The sequence below is a fragment of the Gossypium hirsutum genome, chromosome A08 (genome assembly GCF_007990345.1).
Source record: "Gossypium hirsutum isolate 1008001.06 chromosome A08, Gossypium_hirsutum_v2.1, whole genome shotgun sequence".
Lineage (NCBI taxonomy): Eukaryota > Viridiplantae > Streptophyta > Magnoliopsida > Malvales > Malvaceae > Gossypium > Gossypium hirsutum.
This window is the reverse complement of record NC_053431.1, coordinates 33,756,561-33,778,860: the sequence shown is the minus strand read 5'-3', so window position 1 is coordinate 33,778,860 and position 22,300 is coordinate 33,756,561. Positions and strand designations below refer to the sequence as shown.

The 22,300-nt window shown below is 34.3% G+C and overlaps 1 protein-coding gene across 1 annotated transcript; it reads left to right on the top strand.

The window, feature by feature from the left end:
* Positions 1-10,749: 10,749 nt before the first annotated feature.
* Positions 10,750-21,335, top strand: LOC121204508 (E3 ubiquitin-protein ligase XBAT32). The gene is made up of 11 exons (XM_041074425.1): positions 10,750-11,532; positions 11,690-11,913; positions 12,001-12,060; positions 12,241-12,312; positions 12,427-12,602; positions 12,690-12,850; positions 13,575-13,633; positions 13,776-13,822; positions 17,595-17,735; positions 19,885-19,976; positions 20,499-21,335. Exons 2-11 carry the CDS (start codon positions 11,719-11,721, stop codon positions 20,987-20,989), a joined length of 1,494 nt encoding a protein of 497 aa, XP_040930359.1. The 5' UTR covers positions 10,750-11,532; positions 11,690-11,718; the 3' UTR covers positions 20,990-21,335.
* Positions 21,336-22,300: the final 965 nt, after the last annotated feature.

The window sequence follows — 22,300 nt, the reverse complement described above, 5'->3', positions numbered from 1 at the left end:
AAAATTCAAACATGAAATTTTCACACATGCATATATACATATAATAAGCATCAACTATGACGGTTAATTATTTTTATGACTCGATTTTGTGGTCCCGAAACCACTTTTCGACTAGGGTCAAATTAGGGGTGTCACACTGTAGACCTAAATTTAATAATAAAATATATATTTTGACCTCAGATTTGCGATCTCAAAACTACTATTCTGATTTGACTAAAAACGGGCTGTTACACATTTCCTATGTTATAATTTCAACAGAATGTGATTACTGGAAATGTGATTGCTAGGAAAGTTATTTTGCAACATTTGGTATACGTTAGAAAGTATTGATTAAAATCCATAGAGAGTTGCATCATCACGTTTGGTTCATTTAATACTTTCCCTGGAATGTAATGATAATTTACAAATCCACTCTTATTAAAGTAAAATAATATTGATCTATTTAGTATTTTACAATAAAATTTATTAGTAATAAATCTTTAGATTAAATATTTAATAATGATATTTTAATTGATAATTTTAATTAAAAATTTATTTCAATTTTATCTTGCATGTATTTTTTAAGGAAAGGGATCCGCTTACACAGTGTAAACACTAAAGTAGTTTTACACACTTCTGTAACTATTTATATGATTAATATTTTAACGATCTAATCATTATATTTCATGGCCTATTCATGTAAATCATGCATGTAAAATTTCATATAAATTTCAAATTTCTAACTATTTGTTTTATTGAAAAAAATACATTCGTTGAATATGTATATTAATATATAGAGTATTTTAGATCGATATGATAAATATATTGGATTGATTTGAAAATTTACATGCACGAAAAGTATAATTATATTAAAAAATTCATCGTTAAAATATTAATCATATAAATAGTTACGGAAGTGTGTAAAACTACTTTAGTTTTTACACTGTGTAAGTGGATCCCTCCCCATTTTCTAAATATAGCAATGCATTTATAAAACTTGTTTTTGGAATGAATATGAAATTGAAATTTCAATCAATATACCAAAAGGGAAAGATATGAAAGCAATAAAAAATAAAAATAATATATAAACAATATATTATGTAAAAGATTAAATATCTATATTAAAAATAAAATTAGAAAGAAAAACTTATTTTTGAAGAATCAATGCAAATAACAAGAGAGTTGGTGTGGAAATAAGCTAATAACTTTTTTTATGTTTACTGGATCAATACCCTAAATTGAAATTGTTGAGGATCGACCTGATTAAGCAACGAACAAGTAAAAAATAATAGAAGAATTTGAGAAATTGAACATACAAATTTAACGTGGGAAAAACCCTCCAAAGAGGATAAAAAACCATGGGTAAAGATAATTTTACTATAATGGCAAAAGAACGAAGAGTACAAAAGATGGAGATAAAAACTAATCTTCAAAACCCGTAAAACATAAACACAAAATTCTTCAAAAGTGTTATGAGTTCTAACCTTTAATGAGTGTGTTTTCTAAGGTTGTAAAAGAACCTATTTATAGGCCAAATTCGTAGGTCAAATAAATTATGCTAATGAATGCTAAATATACCTCCCAACTGTAACACCCTGAATTTGGGCCTAGAAGTTTTGGGCCTTGAGCATTCGAGCGGTTGAAGGCAGCTTATAATATTTTGTTGTGCGTGTAAATTTCGCTAATGAAGGCTTGTTTTAGGTTAAGTGTGTTGAGAAGTGTTGGAGAAGTCCTGGGTTTAAACTTGGACTCTAGCAAAAAAATTGGTTTAAGGTGAATCAAACCCTGGGTGTAGTAGGTAGGCCTTAAGAATATTGTTGGAGAAATTGTGACACAAAAAGCCTTGTGGTCTAGTGGCAAAGTAGCGCCACATAAGAGGCAGGAAGGTTGCGTTATAGAGGTGGCAAGGAGGTCCAGGGTTCGAAACTCATGGCAAGCAAAGAGCATTTATTTTGCTAACAAGGGGTGGCAAGAGTTGGTGTTGAATTTAAACTCTGATGATGGAGGGATCCCACATCGAAAAGCTAACATAAGAGTGGATGCGAAGTTGGCTTTAAATAGAGAGAACCATGAGGAGAGTAAAGGTACCTTTCTTGGCTGATCCCTTTCGCTGTATGGCGTGCTCGTTTGGGTTGGGCGTCGGCTAAGAGTGCTCGGAGCGCGGATTAACTCCAGTCTCCTATCAAGTGTGTATTTCTCACTACTCTAGCTATAGGATGGCTACTTCGGGCCGCGATGGGCCGGAAAGGGTCATGTGGGCCCAATGGGCCTACGGGCCCAATTGGATAAGTTGTTTGATTGTGTAGTAAATATTGGACTGGGCTAGGTGAATCTCATATCTGTGGCTAGATTTGGGCTAAAAGGGCCACACGAGCGTGTGGGCCCATTTGGGCCAAGAATAGGCTTTAGGCCCATTCGTATTGTTATCCCTGTTTAGAATACTTTAGTTTACCAAGTTACTGAAATACCTTCGACTTGTAAAATTACCAAAGTACCCCCGATTTATAAAATTACCCAAATATCCTCGATTTGTAAAATCACTGAAATAAGATAGAATTACCATTTTACCCTCGATTTACAGAATTATCGTTTTACCCTCGATTTACAAAATTACTGTTTTACCCTCGATTTACAGAATTATCGTTTTACCCTCGATTTACAGAATTACCGTTTTACCCTCGATTTATAGAATTACTATTTTACCCTCGATTTACAGAATTACCGTTTTACCCTCGATTTATAGAATTACCATTTTACCCTCGATTTATAGAATTACCGTTTTACCCTCGATTTACAGAATTACTGTTTTATCCTCGATTTACAAAATTATTGAAATACCCTTAGTTTACAAAATTACCAAAACACCCTCGATCAGTAAAATTACCAAAGTACCCCCGGTTTATAAAATTACTAAAATACCGTCGATTTTAAAATTATTGAAATGCCCTCGATTTGTAGAATTACCATTTTACCCTCGATTTTAAATTACCGTTTCACCCTCGATTTAAAAAATTACCGTTTTACCCTCAATTTATAGAATTACCATTTTACCCTCAATTTACAAAATTACCATTTTACCCTCAGTTTACAAAATTACCGTTTTACCCTCGATTGTGAAATTACTGAAATACCCCTGTAGGATAGAATTACCAAAATACCCCTAGTTTGTAAAATTACTAAAATAGCCCTGACTTGTAAAATTACTGAAATACCCCTATAGGGTAGAATTACCGGAATACCCCTGTAGGGTAAAATTACTGAAATACCCCTGTAGGGTAGAATTACTAAAATACCCCTGTAGGGTAGAAATACCGAAATACCCCTGTAGGGTAGAATTACTGAAATACCCCTGTAGGGTAGAATTACCGAGATACCTTGTGAGGTAAAATTACCATTTTGCCCCTAGGGTGTTAAATGACTGTTTTGCCCTTGTGGGCAAGTGACTGACTTCGACTGTGTGGTTGACGAATTTGATTGTGAATATATGTTGGTGATATGAATGACTTGACTGTGACTGTTTGATTCAAATATGGGCAGATATTCTGATTCTGTATGTTGTATGCCATGACATTTATATCTGTTGCATGGGTTATGGGTTATACTGATGGAGGAAGTACTGAAAGTGGCTTGTCTACGTACTGGAGGCTTTGCCTCAACTTACTGATATCTGAGCAGCAATGCTGCAACTGTGGAGTGTAAGGCTGGGTGGGTTGAGCTATTCCCCACATGGAGTGTAGGGCTGGTACGGGTGGAGTGTAGCGGTTGGTTATAGGCTGGGCGGGATTCAGAGTGGCCATGAAGATGGATTGCCGATTTTAAATAAGTTTAGCATTTAATTTGGATTATTTTTATTATGCTTAAAGTTGTAATAAGGCCGCTCTTTTTAATTAATTTTATTTTGGGGATTATTAAACTGGTTAGTACTAGGGTTCGTTTTATAAAAACTACTCGTTTTTAAAAGATCACGATGACGCGCAAAGTTTCCGCAAAGTAAATGTTTTTCCAAGAAAATAAATATTTTAAGCAAACGTTTTTCAACCTTAATCATTTTCTTAAGATGGACATAACCAAACGGTTTTCTCCAAATTATACGAGATGTTAGAGTGTGGCAATGGCGGTGTGCATGTCTAGGATTGGATCCGAAGGGAGCTTGGTACTTAAGCAGTCCGACGGACTCACCTCCTCTTCTTCCTGGTTTCCTACCTGGTGCACAGCTTCCGTTCACTTTAACCTACTTTTAAAAGTGTCTTTTACAACACCAACTAAGTTTTTCCAAACTAAGTAATACGGAATGTTTTGAACGCTTCGATGTGGTGCATCAGATCCGGTCATAACGTCTAGGCCGAGTTTGGGGTGTTACACCAACCCTGGCCTAGACATTATGGCCAGATTGAGAAGGCTACATTAGCCACCGAAATGGCTAAGCTAACTTACGTTACTTATAAAACCATTAAATAAACTCATTTTAGAGAAAACTGTAGTTGTACTTTGAGTTAGCTTAAAAGCATTCATTCATTAGGTCGTGTATACTTAGGATTCATTTTGTTGTTGATAGTGTTGTTTGAGAAAAACCGTTTGCTTATCGCTCTTCTTTAAAAAAAAATTCAATGTTAAACTAATGCAGCGGAAAAACCATTTTTCAAGTCATTTTGGAAACTTAGTTGCCTTATCGATTTGTTTTTCAAAAACAATTCTTTTGCAATGTAGCAAAAACTAGGGAACAATGTCAAATTTTACTTAAGTCTAATATCATACATTATCCGGTTATTATACTTGAGTAATCCATGCATGCAAAAATCCCAAAAGAAAAGTTTTCAAGCCACAGACCAAAAGTCATTAAAAATTACAAACCAAAACCAATAGAGACTGGTTAATACTTATAAAAAAAATAATCTGAGGTCTAAGGTGATTTTCCAAATGCCGAGTCCAGTTCTAATTTTAAGGTTTACCTGAAAATTTAAACACTATTGACGGGTGAGCTTATGAAAAGCTTAGTGTGAGTCGAATAATTATTTAAACGGACAAAAACCTAAATATCAAATACAGTGAAACATATTAGCATTAACAGAAGAACACAAAACCATCATTGAAATTTCGTATCATTACATAGCCATTATCAAATTGATGTCAAACGGTGTATGAGCATGGGTCATCATTCATTCGAGTAACTATAATTAATTTCGATACCATTCAATACAACACAATACAAAACGTAGCATAAATCAATAACATTCGAATATGTCGTGAGCAAGATGCAATGCAAAAAGGTTCCTACCCATACCATCCGCTACACACCACGAGTTCCCTAGAACCCGCCATCCAAACTCAAAAACATTATGGGCTTAAGCCCGTTGTGGTTAAAACCACCAATAACAATATGCAAAAAATTCTTCCAGTAAAAATGCAAACAAGCTGCTAGTAAAAATGCAATAAATCGCCATTCCCCTCGGTACTCCAAGTGCAGTGCACTGACTACAAATAATATGGACTTAATATGCTGTCGGTACTCCACGGAACTCCTCCGTCAACCACAAAATCCCAACCCAATGCATATGCAATATGTCACACAATCTCATACATAATCATATCTCAATACTTTTCACATTCATTTGACATGCTTAGCATGTCCTTAATAATCACATACTTTCAGTATATGAAATAGTGTTCCAATATTTCAAATTACCATTGAGTTGGCATCAATCAATATCGTTCAATTTCACATACTTTACAGATTTTCATTGTGCATAAATAGCACCCTTTTCAGTACACAATATAACAAGTATCTCATGTATTTAAATCATATATAAGGTTAATATCTCAATATATTATATCATTTATTCAAACATTCTCATATCTCATAACTCAAATATGCAATTACAAACTCAATCAAACATTCATACTATCAAAATAGCAATTTTGCCAACATGTCAATCTTTTAAGGCTCAAAACATACCTGGTTCGGCCACTCACAAAATCAATAATTTGGCTATTAAGCTAATCCAACCAGCAAGCTAATTTATCACATATAACATTATATTTAATATTTTCAAACAGTTTTATAATTTAGGACCCACACCTTATTTTTCGTTTCCTCGTAGCACACTAGCGAATCTTCCAATTTTCTTTAATAATTCCTTAAACGAACCAAAACCAAAATTCAGTGTAAATTTAATCAATTTACCATTAAACCAGCCCCCAAACACTCACTTTTGAGTTCAAACCAATCATTGAAATTATAACTATTTTATGAATCTAAACTAGTTATATTCCTTACACTATATCGATGCGAACCGTACGTACAATTGTTCTTCGCCTTTGCAGATGATTTGGGGCATTTGGGTTAGCACCTAATTCAATAATATACTGGAAAATCAGTATCTAATTAATGATTAAATTCATTTATTTAATAAATTCATAACCTTTACCCAACAACTATGTCGAAATAACAAACTAGTTACCTTTAATTGCATTTACATTTCATAATTTGTGGGTTTCAAATGACCAATCGATCAAGAAAATTTTTCCCTAATTGAAATGGATTTGCAAGCTGCTTAGGAGGGTTCAAGAACTCATATTAAGGCTGGAAAAATATGGGTAAGACCCAAGAAACAAAACAAATCCCTTTCTTGCACATAGGTGCACGCACCACCACCAATGGTTGCCAAATTTGAGGTTGAATTTTAAAACAGTTTGAGATCTCATTAAAATCTGGAAAAATACCTTTGAAATAATTTAAAATCCATAAAATTCCAGATCTAGAAATTTTGGTTTTTAATTGACAAGATTAATAAAAAATTTAAGAGAAAATAGATCTTACCCAAGCTAGTTGAAAGAAATGACAAAGGCACTTTCGTGGCAATGTTCGGGATCGATCTTGAGGTTTAAGATTTAAGATTTGAGGCTGATTTAGATGAGGATAAATGGTAGAAATAGAGTAAAGGAGATGGCGCACAATCTTGATGCAAAACGAAGAAGAAAGATATGGTGAAATGGCAAGTGTAGGCGATGACAACAATGGGAGAAAGAAAATTGAAGAGAAAAGAGGAGAGGAAGAGGGCGAACGGCTAGGGTAAGGAAAAATTGAATTAAAGGCTGAAAAATATAATAAAAATTTGTATTTATACTTAGGGTTCAAGGGTATGGATGACACACACATTAAAAAAACAAGAGATTTTGCAAAATTTAATTATTTTGCAAGGGAAAATATTTTAACTTGGGACCTCATTTAATTTCCATTCTTTCTCATATTTCTTTTAACCAGTAGGTTTCTTTCTCATTCTTGAAATAATTTTGCAATATTTTATTTTAAAAACAAGGCATGTCACATACTAGTGTTTAAGGTAAAATTTACAAAATAATAAAAATGGTGAGAGAGAAGGGATTTAAACTTGGGTTTCAAGGAACATTTCACTAACATTTAACCAACAAACCAATACCTCCTTTAATTCCTAAAAATGCATAGATAATCTTAAAAATTAAGGCATGACCACTCTCTCTCGATTCACAAACCAGATTCTACTAACCCTCGATTTTTGGGATGTTACAATACTAATAAATAAGAAATCTTCTAGAAAGAAAATATATTTTGTTTAACTTGACCTGCAAGCAATTTTGTTTAACTTGACCTGCAAGCAATCTCTCATTTTATTTAACAGGAATTTGGGTCACACGACTCTAATAATCTCCACCTTGATACGAATTCTCACAATGCCATCTTTTCCAAAGTCCGCCACGAGCCTATCTTGAACTATGCAGGGAATTAACTAAGTTGAATATGTGCTTAGAAGCTGGAAGACTTTTAGCTTTCGACTTGTACACTGCCAAATCAAAACTAACTCAGGTTTGATTTTCATGAACACAGTGCCCTAACTTTTCAAAATCTGCATCCAAAAGATAACCTCTCTTTAATGAAATAGTCATACCTTTTTCCCTCTTATGACCAAGTTGCCTATGCTCCAAACGGGTTGAATTTGACTTCGTAACGGCGAGGGACGTCTGGTTTCACCAATTATTGTAGAACCTTTCAGAATATAAAGACTGTTGGTCCTTTTACCTTTTAACAAAATGAGAGCCACACGAGACACCTTAATGTCACTCAACTCGATTATAACTTTTCAAGTCTAAAATATTCAAGGAGATGAGATTCTTTCGTAAATCAGGTACATACTTGACATCTGAGAGTGGCCTAATCGTCCCATCATGCATCCTAATTTTAGCAGTACCAATACCAATTACTTACTGGATGAATTGTTTCCCATTCACAAACTACATCTTCATCCGAATTGTATGTGGAGAACCATTCTCTGTTGGGACACATGTGGAAAGAACATCTCGAATCTAGGATCCACTCGAACGTAAACTCGGAGCTATTGCTTGTTGACACTAATAAGAAACCATCACTACTTTCGTCGACAAAATTAGCACTAGCTACATCTTCTTCGTTACTTTCAACAACCCTTTTATTTCGCTGTTTATAACAATCTTCTTTGACTTGACCTAACTTCTTACAATAGCGACACATTTTGTCTCGCTTCTTAAATGCTACCAAAATGGAAGCTTGCCTATTTGCCTTACTATCCGAACCAAAATCCTTGTCGAGTTTGTCTTTACTCAAGAAATGACCTTTCACATCCTTGAACGAGAGTTTGTCTTTGCCATAACTCAAGGTCTCCCTAAAAGATTTGCATGAAGAGAGTAAAGAGTATAATAATAGCATAGCCTGATCTTCATAATCAATCTTAACCTCAACATTTTTTAAATCATTCAAAAAAGTAATAAATTGACTAATGTGATCTCTAAGAAGCTCATAATTGTTCATGCCAGAAGTAAATAGACGTTGTTTCAACACTAAACGGTTAGCCAGAGACTTAGTCGAATAAAGAGTTTCTAACCTTTTCCATAAGGTAGATGAGGTTTTCTCCATCAATACCTCCTACAATACCCTATTCGCGAGGCACAACTGGATTGTAGACAAGGTCTTTTCATCAAGCTCTTCCCATTCTGTCTGATCTAGATTCTCAGATTTTTTCTCGGTAACGACCTTTTTCAGGCTGATCTGAACTAGAATTGTCATCATCCAAACTTGACACAGATTGAAATTTATGATATCATCAAACTTCTCAATGTCAAACCCTGCTGCTGCCATCTCTAAACGGGCTGGTCTATGAAAATTGATTTAGTTCTGATACCATTTGTTGGGGATCAACCCGATTAAGTAATGAATAAGAAAAAATAGCAAAAGAAATTAAGAAATTGAACACATATTTAACGTGAAAAAACCCCTCCAAAGAGGATAAAAAATTACGGGTAAATATAATTTTACTATAATGTAAAAGAATAAAAATTACAAAAGATGAAGATAAAAGCTAAATCCCGAAACTCGAAAATAAAGAACCCTTAAAACGTAAATCCAAAATTCTCTAAAACTGTTATGAGTTCTAATCTTTAATGTGTGTGTTTTCTAATGTTGTAAAAGAGTCTATTTATAGGCTAAATTCGTAGGTTAAATAAATTGCTAATAAATGCTAAATATATTATACTAATAAATACTAAATCTTCTAGAAAAAATATATTTTTGTTTAATTTGACTTGGAAGCAATCTCTTAGTTTATTTAATAAGAATTTGGATAACACAACTCTAATAAAAATAAATGAGGTTAATTTTGTTTATAATATTTTTTTAAATAAAAATTAGATTCTAAAGAAAATAAATTTTTTATATATCAAACTTTAAAATTTAAAAGTTATCACTTTTTATCGAATCATAATCTTAAGAAAAATTGGTACCCAAATGAAATTAGGCGCTTTCGGGCCGAGCTCAATTAAAAATTCATGCCCATTTACTAGGCCCGAGCCTGGCCCAACCCGAAAAATGGGCCTAAAATTTTACCTAAGCCTGACCCAGATAAAAATGCTAAAACCCGAGCCCGACCCGACCCGCCTGTATTAAATTTTTATATTATTTTTATATAATTTTTAAATATATATAATACATTAAAAAATACTAAAAATATCAAAATAAATATTTCTCAATAAATTGAAAATAAGTTTAAAAAATATGTAAACTTAAATAACACTAAGATACATGCAACTTAACAAACAAATACCTCTAAAATAATAACAGAATTAAAAATAAAATAAATTTTATACAATATCTAAACAATAACAACAAAATAATAACAATATAATAATAAAATAGTAGCAAAATAGAGAGAAAATAACAAGAAAATAACATTAAAAAAAAAAGAGTAAGTTTTTTTGTCCTTTAGTGAATAATGCCTTATCCGAGGCTCGATCTATTTTTTAAACGAATTTTATTTTTTTGTCCAAGCTTATAATTTTATTATGGGCGAGCCTTCGAGTCGGACAAAGTGGCTTGACCCATGATGAGATCTGCTCCGGTCCCATCCCATGTATGATGTTATACAACTGCGGCGTGCCATTGTCCGCAGGGTTGTGTAACTTACAATGAAACTTCGGCCGTACAATCCTTTCTATCCTCATTGTTAGAAACCACTAATCTAAAATTTCTAAAATCCAAATGGAGTCCAATTGAAGGCACCGCCATTGCTTCAGGCCTCAAACGCATGAAGTATCTTCAACCACAAATCCAACTCAACTCTTACATGGTCCCCCATAACGTTAATAGTTGGATCAATTTCACTGCGAGTCATTCAGTCATGTCTTTCGCTAGCTATTTTGTTTCGAAAGAGGTTTTATATGATTTTCATATCTTGAACACCCACAAAAGTTAACAAAAACCAATGGATTTGGCAACTAGATGAGCTGACTTTTATTAGTACCTTGTTGTAAGTTATAATTGACAATGAAATAAACTTTCATTTCACCGAGAAATGAGAAAAACCCCTGAACTTACTAGCAACGTTGACTGCCAATTGGCCAATAATAGCCAATCATAGGGACACGCTTTTATTTATTTATTATTTTTAAGTGTTCTTACGGGTCAATTTAGTGGTTGAGGTTGCAGTAAAAGGTTGCTGTCTTCATAAAAACATTTCCCATTTTTATCTCCCGTTTAGATCTTTCTTTCTCTTATTTGTAGCAAATTTCAATTTCGGTTACAGTATATCCGCATCCCATTATTCCACATTTAAGTACAAACGTGTCTTCCATTTGGTCAAGTCATTTTCTAAAAGGCTTCAACTTTGATCAATTGTTAAAGAAGAGAGAGAGGGGGGGGGATGCTATTTTGATCGGGGTCTTTTATATTCCGATTCTTTTAGGAGTATCTGGAATTGGGTTTTGCAGATTTTGGGTCATCCTGATAATTTTGAAGCTGGGTATTTGTTAGTGGGAATCTGACCGCAATGGAGACTCTAGAGATTGTAGATGTTTATTTGATGGGGATTTGACTTTGAAAGATAGGACTCTTTATTTCTTTTCAGAAGAATTTATAATTTTTTGTTTGTTTGGTTCCATCTTGAAAAGCACGAGACAATTTATTAATCCATAAAACAGTCACATCCTGATTTTTTTTTTCTTTTTTAAAGTAATTGCAGGTAAGGTTCTTCTTCTGATGTCAAAATTAAAAAGGTAGCAATCCATTTAAGGAAGTGAAACATTGACTGTTAGAACTTCTCTTAGATGTATTTTGGAAGGCTTCATTGTTATTGGTTTGGTTTATTTCACAAGTTTTGGGTGGTTTGAGGATTATGATTTAGGGGAGGTTTTGTGGTGCACCGTTTTTTAGGCATTTAGAACAGACAGAGAAGCTCATCAATGAGATTTCTAAGCTTTGTGGGGAACTCCTTTGGATGTTCTGCATCTGGGGAACGCCTAGTTTCCGCCGCAAGAGATGGAGATCTTCAAGAAGCCAAGGCTTTATTGGAATACAATCCAAGACTTGCAAGGTATTCAACTTTTGGAGCTCGCAATTCGCCTCTCCATTACTCTGCTGCTCAGGGTCACCATGAGGTATTCAATACCTTAAATTTCTGCCTGGAAACGTTTCTTCCAAATTAACCGTAACGCTGATTTTTTTTCTCTTCATTTTTATATCAGATAGTTTCGCTCTTGCTTGAGTCTGGAGTAGATATTAACCTCAGGAACTATCGGGGTCAGGTAATTCAATTTTGTATTGTCTGTTTTTTTTTTTCTCTCATCCATTATTTGAGTCCATTTCTAAATTTGCCAACCAGTTATTATTCATGTGGCTTTCGGGTTTCTCCGACATAATTTAGTTTAGGTTTCCTGGGTTACTATTGTTTGTTTTGAGTTTTGCTAAATAACTGTGATCAACAGACTGCTCTGATGCAAGCTTGTCAATATGGCCACTGGGAGGTTGTTCAAATTTTGATTCTTTTTGGGGCCAATGTAAGATTGTTCCTTGAAAGTTTAGTTTCCTCTATTGCTATAGATCTGTATGGTTTTCAAACTTGATTGGAATTTGATTATGACAAGTGAAGTTTGTGCTGAAATGGTTCTTAGATTCACAGAGCAGATTATCTGAATGGGGGTACTGCACTCCACTTGGCTGCCTTGAATGGTCATTCCCGGTGCATAAGGCTCCTTCTTGCAGATTATATTCCTAGCATTCCTGATTGTTGGAATATATTAAAAAACAAATCAAAAGATAAAGAATCTACTTCGGATTTTGATGAGAGGTAAATTTATATTAATCCTCGTTATTGCTTCTTATGTCTACTTTCTGTTTTCATTCATTCATTCTCAGTTTCATCTTGACCTTCCAGTGCTCTTCGCGAGGTTATCAATAAACCTGCTGATGGCGGTGTCACTGCCCTTCATATGGCAGCCTTGAATGGGCATGTTGAAAGTGTTCAGCTGCTCCTGGATTTGGGAGCTTCTGTTGCTGAGGTCACTGTAGAAGATGGAACGACGATTGACCTAATAGGTAATTCAGAATTCAAACATACATTTTGTCCAGTCTCGCTTGATTCAGTCTATTGTTTTGCAGCTTTTTGTCATTGAGCGGTAACAGCAAAATCATTATTAAGCGGCAAATTAATTCTGCATTGCACTTTTCTCATGTTCATCAGGGATCCCCTCTTTATCCTCGTTTTATCCTCTGCCTTGGTTTTTATCCTCCTTTTATCCTCTGCCTTGGTTTTCTTTGTTCAATAATTATTGTTCTTCAATGTCACTTTCTCTTCCCCTTCTTTTTCGTTTTGTCTTTCCGGTTTCCAGGCCGCCAATGCACATCAAAATTACAATATATAGGTGGAGTTCCTGTTTATTGGTAATTTAGTGCACTTCTTCCAATCTGATAAGAAGCTGTACATAAATACAAAAGCAGTTAGTCCCTAGATGGCTAAAACTCCCCCACTTGTCCGTTTCTAAATGTTTTGAGGCTTTGAAACTACAGACTGACTTCTCTTCTCAAGTGTCTGTCATTTATATATTCATTAGCAAAGCCTTTACAATCTGATCAGACTTGAGGGCCTTTTAGGTGATCATTTAGAATGTTATGGTTTATAGGTGCATAGGTAGGAAAACTTTAAATGCTATTGAGCTAGTAATTCTCCCCAACAATCTGTGTTTTCTCCTTTATGTTCTCTTAATATTCGACTTATTTTTCTCCTAAAATAGTAGCCTCATTAAATTTGTTACCTTTGCAGGTGCTGGGAGCACTGCTCTTCACTATGCTGCTTGTGGTGGAAATGCACAATGTTGTCAGGTATGCACTTGCTCTCTGCAGCATCACATCCAGAAACAGGGAACTAGAAGAAATTCAATCATGTAGTAATATCATTCATGACTGATTTTTTTTCGCTCTCTATTCAATTTCTAACTTATAATCTTGATGTATGATGTTTCAGATTTTGATAGCCAGGGGTGCCAGTATTACTACCACAAATGTAAATGGGTATGTTACTGTAACTCTTACCATGTTTAAATGCTATGCATCATTGTTACATTTTCTGCTAAAATGTATTACTAATAATATGTTTTCACTTCTCAAAAGCACGAAGTTAGAAAAAGAAATCATACTAAGATGCTGCTTTGATAAGAGTGGTTAGTATAAAGGGCGCACAGAGTCTTTAAGCACAGGCTGCTATCAGTTAACTGCCTTCTTGATTGGAATACCGGAGCATGTAATGATAAAATCAATTTCACTTTTGAAAGGTCTTTAATAGATACACTGAAGGTTTTTGCTGTTTAGTTTTCCTTCTGCTCCTTTCCCTCTTTAAGAAATTTCATTTACTGACTTTCTAAATCTCCCTTTCTGACCTGCAGACCATTTTTTTGCATTTATGGGTTAAAATGAAATGAGGTATAGAAAGAAGAAAGACTAAGACTAAGACTAAGACAAGATGCTAGAAAATGTAAAAAGTAAGGAGAAGATGATTTCTCTTTATCCATTGATCTGAGTATTTGTACTGATATTGAAAATACTATAAAGGAAAGAGTACAAAATTTAATCCTAATTATCTGCTAGAATCCCTAAATGTAAGAAACTTACAGTACAACATATTTACAACCTGTTAACTCTCCCCCACAAGCTGGAGCATAAATAGTAATCATGCCTAGCTTGTTACATAGAAATTGAACCTGATTCTCGAAGAGAGTGATATAGACACTTTAATTGCAATAGGAGTTTTTAGTTTTATTTATTTATTTATTATATCAGGTTTTACTAAGAGTTTTAGTTTTACTATATTAGGTTTTTGTTTCCTTCATAAACTCTAAGTTAGGAATTCTATTTTATGTCAATTAGGACTCTTTCATTTGTTATTAACAGTCTATAAAAGACTGCCAATATGAAATAAAGAGGTAAGCAATTATTCTATCAAAAGAAACGTTATTTTGAGAGGGGGTTCAGTCAAGGATGAATCTGCCTTTTTGAGTAACCATAGGTCGAAGCAAGAATTTTTTCTCGTCTAGACCTATGACTAGATCCTACGCCAAGGCGCACAACAACTTGGTATCGGAGCCAGCTGTCATGGGTGACGAAAAAACTTTGACGGCCAAGCTGGAGGCATTCATGGAACAAATGGCTACAAGGCAACAAGCATTAGAGGAGCAGGTGGCGATGTTATCTCTTTCGGTCCAAAAGACAACAAAAAAGGATTCAGAAAAAAATAATGAAGAACAAGGTAGCAATGGAGGCAAGAAAAGAAATTCAGATTCGCAACACGGTGGGGCCATGGTGTCACGATACTCTAAGATGGAATTTCCCACTTATGATGGGGTTGGAGATCCTTTAGGATGGTTAAAAAGATGCGAAATTTTTTTTGGCAATCAACGGACCAACGAAGAAGATAAAGTCGGCCTAGCTTCATTCCATCTTTTAGAAGAGGCACAATTATGATTTGATCAAATCGAAGAAGAGGAGGCAAATCTGGATTGGGAACGCTTCAGAGAATGTTGTCATATCAGGTTTGGGCCACCTATGAGTAATAACCCCTTGGGGGAACTTGCAAACTTGAGACAAACTGGGACGGTAGAAAAATATCAATGCCAATTTCAATCACTACTTGTTAGGACTACTGATCTTAAACCTCGACAACAAGTAAACCTTTTTACTGCTGGATTGATAAAGGAACATAGAATTGATATTGAGATGCAATGAATATGACTCGAGCTTTGGAACGTAAACAAAAAGTCTCTTCCAAGATGTTATCTCAAACCAATCTAAACTGGTCAACTTCCCAAAACACTGACAGCAATTCAATCATTCCAACAACTCAGAACATTGCAAAGGGAGGGGGACAAACAGTAGAACCAACAGGGAACAATGGCAAAATAGGTTCTTCTGCACCATTTATTAAGAGATTGACACGGATAGAAATGGCAGAAAGAAGGGCTAAAGGGCTGTGTTATAATTGTGACGAGTCTTATTCCATGGGACACAAATGTAAAAGGTTATTTTGGATAGAAGTACCAGATGTTGAAGGCAAGCAAGATGATGATGAGATAGATGATTTTGGATAAGTTCTGAAGTTTATTTTGAATTTGAGCTTGAGGACAAGCTCAATTCCGAGAAGGGGAGTAATGATATGGACACTTTAATTGCAATAGGAGTTTTTAGTTTTATTTATTTATTTATTATATCAGGTTTTACTAAGAGTTTTAGTTTTACTATATTAAGTTTTTGTTTTCTTCATAAACTCTAAGTTAGGAATTCTATTTTATGTCAATTAGGACTCTTTCATTTGTTATTAACAGTCTATAAAAGGCTGTCAATATGAAATAAAGAGGTAAGCAATTATTCTATCAAAAGAAACGTTATTTTGAGAGGGGGTTCAGTCAAGGACGAATCTGCCTTTTTGAGTAACCATAGGTCGAAGCAAGAATTCTTTCTCGTCTAGACCTGTGACTAGATCTTACGCCAAGGCACATAACAGAGAGCTTTTGTGAAAATGTTACGAAGTTGATTTTCAGTTTTTAGGTAAATGGTAGATATCAGCTCTTGCATTTTTTCATGAACGAAATGCCAATCAACTTTATGTGTTCTGTTGGTTCATGAAATATTGGATTTGAGGCAATATGCAGATCAGCCTGATTATTGCACCATAATTTTGCTGGTAATGAAGACTTCAGGCCTATTTCAATCATGAGATGATGTATCCGCATGATTTCACAAACAAACTGAGCCCTGACTATATATTCTGATTTGGCACTGGATCGGGATACATCATTATTTTTCTTACTCTTCCACGACACCAAATTTCCTCCAATGAATACACAATATCCTGTAGTGGACCTTTAGTCAACTTTCAATCCTGTCCAGTCTGCTTCTATAAAACACTCTAGTGTGTCCATGATTCTTGTACAATATACCATGTCCAGGAGCTCTTTTAAGTAGCACAAGATCTGTTCAAGAGCTGCCCAATGATGGATGGTTGGAGGCAACATAAATTGACTGACAATACAAACTGCATATGCAATATCGAGTTACTGTGAGATAGTTCAACTTCCCTACCTATCTTCTATATTTCTCAGGATTCCAAATAGTTCACCATGTCAGCTAGAATCTCTCAATATAAGATATTTACGGTACATCATATTTACACCCTGTTAACAGAAAATAAGCTAAGTCGATAACATATAAATTTGCCCAAGCCTGTGAAACTTATCCATGTGGTGGGGTTTTGTTCCATTGCTATATTGAGGAAAGATGCATTCTGATTGAGGAGGAAAAGGATCTATGGTTCATCTTGTGTGATTATGCTTGTTCCTTTTAAACATGTTTCACTGTTAAAATTGCTCCTGATGGATGCATATTTTATGTGGTCACCATTTTTCATATTTTGGGGTAAAGCTACAATTCATTAGAAAGAAACGCTTCATGCCATATTTAATCTGACTAAAAGGATTTACTTTGTGACATTTCAATGGTTAACCCTATCATCTTATGACTATATCATATCACTTATGGCATGGTAGAAAATTTTCATATATTTTGGTGAAGAAATGGTAGTTCAGGCACAACTGTGGTCAATCAATAGCAGAAATCCTGTTATAAAGTTAACCTTTATTATATACTAAGTAAGATGTCTGGATATCATATTATTTTTGTTTCATCATGAAACTCATTGACATAACCTTTTCTATTTGTACTATTTGTTTTCTAGACCCTGTCTTCATGAATAATCAGATGTGATCTATTCTTGTTTTTAAATTGTTTCTTCAAGGTGGAGTCCTTTAATGGTTGCCTGTTCATGGCGCAAAAGTTGGCTTGAGGAAATCCTTAGCAGTAAGCCTGAAGGCCGGTCGCAAGCTCTTCCTTCACCCTTTCTGTCTCTTCCCCTTATGAGCATTATTAGAATTGCTAGGTGAGTGAAATCTGCACTGTCTTTCCATATTTTATGTTGTTGCATCAATTCTCTTTGCCATAGGGTTTTGTATAACCTTCAGAGTTTGAGTTTTTGCATGTGATGTGCTTATCTATGAACTTTTATCAAATTTATAATACTGCAGTTTGTTAATTTTCTGGCAAATTAGGTTGAAGTGTGCGTACTTAGTTGGAAATAGAGACAAGGTATTTGCTATCACTAATCACTCAAACTACACTGCTGGATATTGGTGTATGTTTTCAGATTCGTTTATATCTGGTAGTCAGGAGTTTTACTCTGTGAAAACTGTTAGTATTGAAGGCTTAAAACTTGCAGGAGTCTGCTTCTAGGCATTCTTTTAAGTGCTAACATCATGCTGTTTATTTGGAAGAGAAAATTAGGCAGAGTATGTATCTTTTATTGAGGTGGAAGGGAGGTCCCAGGTGTTGCTTAGGAATGGCAGAACAATAAGAGTTGGAGAGTGAAACTAAAGCAGATGTACTTTGTGAAAGTTTTCAAGAGAGCATTTAATAAAACTGTTCTGTATTTTATTAACTAAAGAACTGAATCTAAATAGAGAGAAGAGTCCAAAATATATGGGTTTCACATATTTCAACACTTTGTATCTATAGTCTAAACCATACTAGCCCAGGAAAGTGAATCAGCGTTATTCAATTGTGAAAACTGGTGACAACCAACACATTTCTGGAAAATATTTTTAATTAGCAGCATAATTTTCCCTTTCAGAAATTACAATTAGATTTTAGAGTCTACCTATAGGGTTAAGGTACATGCCGTAGCTAAATCTGCATTACATCGTCTAGAAGACTGACTGTCAAACCATCAACCAACTTCTTTAGTGGAACTTTTAGAACAAAATATTGTTGATTGTCTATTTTTAGCTCGTACTTTGAAGTGTTTCTTTCACTTAATTTATTTACTGCCTAGTCCTTGCTTCTCCCCTAATTTCCCTTTCAATTTTCAAGCCATTTAGAATCCAATTTGATCAACAAGCAAACTAGATTTGTAGGAAGGCTTTAGCATTTCTCTTCCCAAAGTTAGCTGACAAATAATCTCTCGCTTTAGAGATTCATTTTTGCTTTAATGTCTAGCAACATATGATGGAAAAGGAAAAGGAAACAAAGAAAAAGATTGACAAGTTTCATTTTGCCTTATTCTGTGGTATAATTTTATTAGTTATGAGGCAGTATTAGATTATACTTTCATTCCCAATTAAGTGGATTCAAAGTAGATTGTAAAATTGTCAGTGTTGTTTTTGTTTTATTCCCAATGTACTATTAAAATTATTTTTAGTCAGGAAAGAAACTCTAAGCTTGTTGTCTCCAGATTTTGCATTAGTTGGATTTAGATTTCCATCAGGGTTTGGATAAATTAAATCAATGTGTTCACTTTCTTGCTCTATTTTGTGTTAAATTGTATACTTCCAATTTAAGAAAACTCTGCAAAAAGTTTCTTTTTTATGGTGCTAGACTCCTATTGTGAAATGGAATTTTCAAGTCAACCTTGCATATTTCCTTTTACATAGTCTACATATTTTATTGGTTAAAATCCACATAATCATTTAAACTAAAAATTCACATAACCACTCCTAATTGTGTCAGTTAAATGAGCTCATCAAACAGCAAAAAGAAGATAGTTCCTCAAGTTGAAGAAATCAACAGACTGGGTTGAGGTGCAAATTAAACTTCAGGTCCTTGAGAATTTTCTGCTACGTTATAATAAAATGTTAGTAAATACCCGAGTGCAGAGGATAATGCTTTCTGTTCTCATTAACTGATCCATTTTTTATAGTTTCTTAACTGTGCTGTTCAATTAAATTAAACATTGAAATAAACAACTTTAAATTGCTGTTTCTTGCAATTTCCAAGAGAGTAGAACAACAACGGGATAAAGACATTATATTCAGCTTTATCCTGAAATCTTTGTATTAACAATTGCTCATATATTCACAGAAATATTAAAACAGGAAACTGGATATATGCATGGACATCCATTTGTGAGTATATGCAAGCAATAATTATAAATTTATGAACATGATGCTACCGGGTCTCCGCATCAATTTTTGTGCTAAAAACTGAGATTCGTATCATATGAACTAAATCTTTTCACCTTCATTTTTCTTATAAAGAGAATGTGGATGGAGGACTGGTGATTCCTTGTTCTCATGCCAAGATCCATGTGCTGTATGTCTGGACAGGCCGTGTGCAGTAGCTGCAGAAGGTAACTTATTCATTCCATGTAACAAATCCTGCTAGAGCATATTTATCTCAGTTATAATTACTGGTATCAGTGTAGTCTATAGGATTATAAGAATTGATATGGATATTAATTGAAAGGGATGAGGAAATGAAATCTTCCACCTATGATTCTAATATTAGAATGACATTATCACACATGTAACTCATTTTTTGTCACAGAGACACATTCATAGAAACTTTTTTCTTCATGCACAAACGGAATTAGGTGCGTCATTATTTTTAGTGGTGAGGTTGAGAGGAAATAAGTGCCGATTTTGAGACGTTCTAAATCAGGTTAGAAGTATTAATAATACAATAAAATTCCTTTTCTCTTATGGGCATTTCGATACATATATGCATACCTCAATCCGTTTCTTCATTACATCCACACCCTGAATTTTCATCACAAAGTGTGGGAATTCATGTTTGACATTGATGATCATGGGATATATGTGACTAGATGTTACGAAAATAAGAATTCACAGATATATTGCCCATGGTGCAGGTTGTGATCACGAGTTCTGCACACAGTGTGCCTTATACCTCTGTTCTACAAATAACACAACAAATGTAGCTAAAGGTCCAATTGGCTCAATTGCCTGTCCTCTTTGTCGGCATGGAATAGTATCATTTGTCAAGCTTCCTGGAGCAAAACCAATAGTTAAGGCAGTTGCAAGAACAAGTTTGTCCCTGTCTTTCTGCACATGTTCTAGTGAGATGCTGGAGCCAACTTCAATGACAACCCCGCTTTGCAAGCCTGTGGTCCATTGCGCTCGCATTTCTCCCCCTGGATCTTCATTCTGCAGCATAAGTGGTCAGAGTTCCCTGTCGATGAAAATCCACTCTAGCCTTTGCATTGGTGTTCCGAATACTAGTCCTTTAACTCCCTGCCCTGCTGACCAGAATTTGCGAGGCTTAAGACGCTCGGCTTCGGAGGGCAGAAGATCATGGTTCTCAACACTTAATCAATGTGTAACTACAGGCAATGGTTGCTGACATTTTTTGTGCTTTTCTCCTCCATTCTTTTCCTATATGATATGGTTGATTGCCCCCTCTAATTTTGCCCATAACTGTAATTGAAATTTCATGTTGATAATGATTCTTGGTTGTGTAAAGAGCTTGAAAATTTTAAGAAAAGGGGGGGGGGGGGCATGGTACCTGCCATGCCCCCTGGTTTTGCCCTTTGGCAAGGACATGCTATGTAATTTGGAAATGTTTTCTTTTTTAATCTTAAGAAAAATTAGGGTTAAAGAACAAAAATAATTTTTATATCCCAACTTCAATTGACGGTGTTTATATGTATCGAAGAAATAATTAATTACAGTGCAATGTTTGAGAGCTAGACTTCTCCGCGTGGCTTTGTTGCAATATATTTCTATTACTTTATTCTTATTTCCAATTTTTAATTTCTAGCTATCTTATTATTTGAGTTTGTTTCCTATTATAGTATTAGAGCTATCCCTTTTCATATCGCTTGTATAAATTATTTAATGCAATTCAATAATAGAAAGCAGTTCTTTTTCATCATTTTGTTATTTTATATAGAATCATAGCTTAGATTTAATTTTGAAACATTATTTTCAATTTGCCTCATTGTTAACAATTTTTAAAAATATGACCTTTTTCTATTCAATATCCGTCCTTTTTCCTTTTCAAATTGGTCAAGAAATCCACATCTCCTATAGTTGCTCCTACTTAGGTCAATCCTAATGACCATATGATCCATGCAATTGATTCATCTCAATTAATTGAATTTAATCTTGTCTCCTAATTACCATTCAAAACTTGTATCGATTTTTGTAAATTAGAATATACAGGTTTTCTTATTTATTTAAGGTAAGGACATCTTTTCTTACCTTGATGTCTAATTGTGGTTGTAATGTCCCAAAATTTTGGTAAGCTGAATAGTACTATTTCAAGAGGCTATACAACAAAAATTTGAGGAAACCCAAAAGGAGATATTAAATGAATATTAGTAGAGTTAATTCAATTTTTTAATGAGTATGAGTGGGAACTTGAAATATTGAAAATATGACTAAATTGAAAAGGATAGAAAAGTATAGGGACAAAAATGAAATTTGAACAAACAATTTTGTTTTGATAATAATGATTATTTGTCATGGAAATGATGATGAGTGTGTATTAAGGTTAAGGAGTTTCCAATTGGGTTAAATTGAATTGAAGTAAAAGGCATAGGGATTAAATTATAATTTTTTATATTTTATCGAGAAAGTTCATAAATGCAAATTTTTGCATGAACCATTAATGGTTGAGAATGATAAGTGTGGATTATGAAAATTTTCAAGT

Excerpts from the sequence above, each read along its gene's own strand:
- LOC121204508 (XM_041074425.1), top strand. The coding sequence starts at position 11,719 with ATGAGATTTCTAAGCTTTGTGGGGAACTCCTTTGGATGTTCTGCATCT. Across the intron at positions 13,634-13,775 it reads GAAATGCACAATGTTGTCAG|ATTTTGATAGCCAGGGGTGC; the intron begins GTATGCACTTGC and ends ATGATGTTTCAG. Across the intron at positions 13,823-17,594 it reads ACTACCACAAATGTAAATGG|GTGGAGTCCTTTAATGGTTG; the intron begins GTATGTTACTGT and ends TGTTTCTTCAAG.